Raw genomic sequence first — 3,770 nt, forward strand, 5'->3', positions numbered from 1 at the left:
GATCTTGGCCCCACCCATAATTGACGAAAATGCAGGAAAAGGCCGTTTTACCGCCGTAAATGTGGGTGTGGCCAAAATCGCGGCGCGCTTCGCACGCCCTCAGCTCCGCCCTTCCTCAATTCCTAGATACGCCCCTGTATATATTCAATTTCACGGAATTTCGTGAGTGATTTTACCCACAAAAATTTAATGCCTTGAAAATACTCACTAAAATACCTACTTTAAACTACAACATAACTTAAAAATACTAATAATCCGCCACACTAGACCAGATGAACTCAACCACAAGAGCACGTGGCATGGATGTGCATAACTACTCAATAGCGAACGGGTATAGTATACTTAAACAGTAAATACAACTCACTTGGCCGACAGTGTCTTTACATTTCTGGTCTTAGAAAACCGAGACGACAACTGCTGCTTCTTCAAATGTCTGAGTCTCTTCTCTCTAGTCCTCGCTGAAGCTAGCGTCAGTAGCGTGAAGGTGGTGGGTGTGACTTATTTACCTTAATAATTAATTAATTAATTAATTAATTAATTGACCTACTTTGCAGAAATGAAGTATGGCCAGTAATCGAAAGACATGTAAGTTAGCACTTTACAGCTTCTAATTTACTTTAATTTGTTTACAGATATTAGGATTAGGTCTAAAGCTCAGGCTAAAGAGCTTAGGTTTCATGGTTACTTTTGCTGCGGGCCCAGTCTTGAAGCAATAGTCACTCCATGGTGCCCTCTCATACCACAAGATGCCCCACCTCCACACTCAGTGCCTTACATGCAAATGCACTTGATGAAAGAGTCTACAAGTGATACTGTTGATGGCATATATCAGATATACAAAGATAAAGATAAACTTGAAGTTCTCTTCATTATTGCTACTAGAGAGGAGCAACAGCAGCCATTCTCACCTCCAGATCTTCGTTTTAGGACTATATACATTTCAAGGAGACATAGGAAAGATGTACTGGAACTGGTAGAGAAAGGACATGATCTCGAAGCTACACTTAATATCACTGAGTCTAAAAGTGAATGTAGGTGCTCAATTTTGTTTTTCTTTATTTTCATTATAATGTATGTATATAGTTGGTGAAGCTTTATTTCCTAAAGAGTCAGAGATATATACTGCTTTACTTCATGCTGTGCATTATGTTATTGAGAACCGTGTTATTGTGTCATTGGCGTTGGGAATTCCTGAGATTTGTCCCGACGAAAAGAGACTTCTTTCCTTTCTTTTGAAATGTCTCAATTATCAGTATATAGAGGTACACATTTTAACATGGAAGATGGGGTTTTGTTAGATTTTCATACCATAAAAATAATACTGTTTTAAATTTTAGTGCAGCTATATAAGATGCATATTTGACCTCATTGCCGCCTATTATGGGCAGTACTCTCAGAGGCATAGAGGTCATGCAAGAATAATATTGAAAGAATAACAGTTATTATAATTCCCTTATCAATTTTTAAGTTGGGTTGTGAACAGTAAAGAGGAGATAAATACAATTGTATTAGTTTCATGTATTGCAATTGTATTTTTAGGAGCATGTCGATCTAAAAGCATTATATTCCAGTGTAGACCATATTTTTCACCTCTTGCAGCAGCCAATCCACTTTGATTACATGTTTCCTAAAGACTTCATCTTTTATATTGCCTTTGCTTATACCAACTATACGTAAGTTTTCATAAATTTACGATACAATTGTAAATTTATTCCAATAATTTTTTGAGCTAATTTTAACAATAATAGAACTGAGTAAAAATTTGCATACCATGCAGCAAGTGAAGTGCATGTAGTAACTGAATTGATGCAAAAACTGCATCCTAATTTTAAAGCAACCCTGGTATAATATATATTGTTTAAAATGGTATCTGTGAGCAGATAAAGTAATAATGACAATCATGACATTTTATTATTCTTTTGTTTTTAGCAATGAATCTGTAGAGAAAAATGCTCATGTAGTTATGCTTCAGTATTTGCATAAATTAAAAAATGTCCCTATAGAGACTGTAGCAAAGCAAGTAACATGCTTTTTATCACTGTGAGTTGCAATAATTTTTCTCATTGAATATAATACTTTTGTTCTTTGTTAATTTTAGTGGAGATTTTTTAGTTAACATGGGTTTTATAAGCAATATATGCAGTGTTTTTGACCACACCGTAAAATCATTTTTAAAGCATTGTGAATTGTATGTGAAAGCAGGAGGAGTTTCTGAATTGTTTCATGTAGCTCTTTTATCAAGTAGGCACCTGTTAAAAATATTTTAATCCTTACTGTACTTTAGTATCTATTGCTGTCAAGATTAATAATAGTGCTGATATTAAACTTAAATCAAAAAAAAAGTATGACAATATTTGGAACAAGCGATTGACTGAGGTACTTAACATTATAATACAATTTTGCTTATAAGTTGATTTTCATAGCTAAATCCAAAAATAAATCAGTCACACACAATCTATGATTATTTATTATATATTTTACAGTGGAAATTTTGGTAGCTTATGGGACAAAGATGTCATTTGTGCAAGTGTTTTTTGTATTCTATAGTATGCCAAATTATAAAATTTTGACTGAGATCCAAATTTTCTTCAATAAGCCTTTAATGTAACAGTTTTTATTGACTCAATTTCTTCATATTTTAAATTTCTCTACTAGTCTACCTCACCTTTTCTTTCAGTGATTTGATTTAATTTTCTATTATACAGTATTACAAGTCTGGTTTCAATCAGGTTGAGTTGCGTTGCCTAGAGGAAGGATTGAAAGCAATGACAATAATACTGGAAGGCTCTCCACATTTAATGGCTGGATGGAAAGATTTTTATGTCATTTTTTCTAGCAAAGTTCACACTTTTGAAACCATGAAGTGAGGATTATGTATAGGAGGCTGACGTAATCAAGGCCTCTATCATACATTATTACACATTCACATACTAACCTATCTATAGGCATGAATGATGATAACTTTATTGTTACTATAAAAGATTTTATGCATGTGAGACATTAAGGGTCAACCACTCATGGTTTGACATACGTATGAACAGGCTAACAAACAGAACGACCAGTGCCTTTGCCCAATAACTTTCTTTATTAGTAGAAACATAAGAAGAAGTGATATACATGTACATACAAACAGGCAAATAGACAATAATAACAAATATTATATATTAATAGATGAAACTAATGCTCTCATTTTTGATTTTGAGATATGATAGCCCCAAGGTTCCATGTCTCTCTATGAGTGGGTGCCCTTATGCAACAATTAGAGAATAATATCACATGCAATATAGTTCATTGTTTTTAATAGGGAATTTATTACTCAAAGTGTGAAGTATCTGATAAGATCAGGAGAAGATGTTTCGTTTAGAATAGATTTTCTGCAGCCATTGACATATATGTGCTCGAATGCTTCACGCAAGAAAAAGATGGCAAGTTATTTCAGTGTTGATGCTAATAATGTAATAAATGAAGTAAGTCATTTGCATACATTTTTTACCCGAAAAAAATTGTAATTTTTGCGGCTTCACAAAAAATTAATTCTCTTTTCATTAGGGAAAAGAATTTTTAGCATGCCTGATTTCGTTAATTGATGAGCAAAAGTGGAACGGATATGACTACTATACGATACTTGAGAATTGGATGAGAATCATTTTTAATCTAATTGATCTATCAGAACAATTACATGAATCTCAGTTATTGCAATGGATACGTGAGGGACAGATCAATTCAAGCTACTTTGACTATGAATATAGTTTAACAAAAAAGTAAGAAAT

The 3,770-nt window shown here is 33.3% G+C and overlaps 1 protein-coding gene across 1 annotated transcript; it reads left to right on the forward strand.

Annotated features, from left to right (window-relative positions):
• Positions 1-563: 563 nt before the first annotated feature.
• On the forward strand, positions 564-3,761 carry LOC109588341 (uncharacterized; the record flags this gene model as incomplete). Its single annotated transcript, XM_020004513.1, has 10 exons — positions 564-585; positions 633-1,031; positions 1,084-1,262; positions 1,540-1,673; positions 1,930-2,040; positions 2,099-2,241; positions 2,285-2,376; positions 2,706-2,863; positions 3,305-3,467; positions 3,550-3,761. Coding segments are annotated over exons 1-10 (1,613 nt in total), but the record flags the coding sequence as incomplete, so codon positions are not given.
• Positions 3,762-3,770: the final 9 nt, after the last annotated feature.

This window comes from Amphimedon queenslandica, unplaced genomic scaffold (assembly GCF_000090795.2).
Source record: "Amphimedon queenslandica unplaced genomic scaffold, v1.1 AMPQUscaffold_12150, whole genome shotgun sequence".
NCBI classification, from domain to species: Eukaryota; Metazoa; Porifera; class Demospongiae; order Haplosclerida; family Niphatidae; genus Amphimedon; species Amphimedon queenslandica.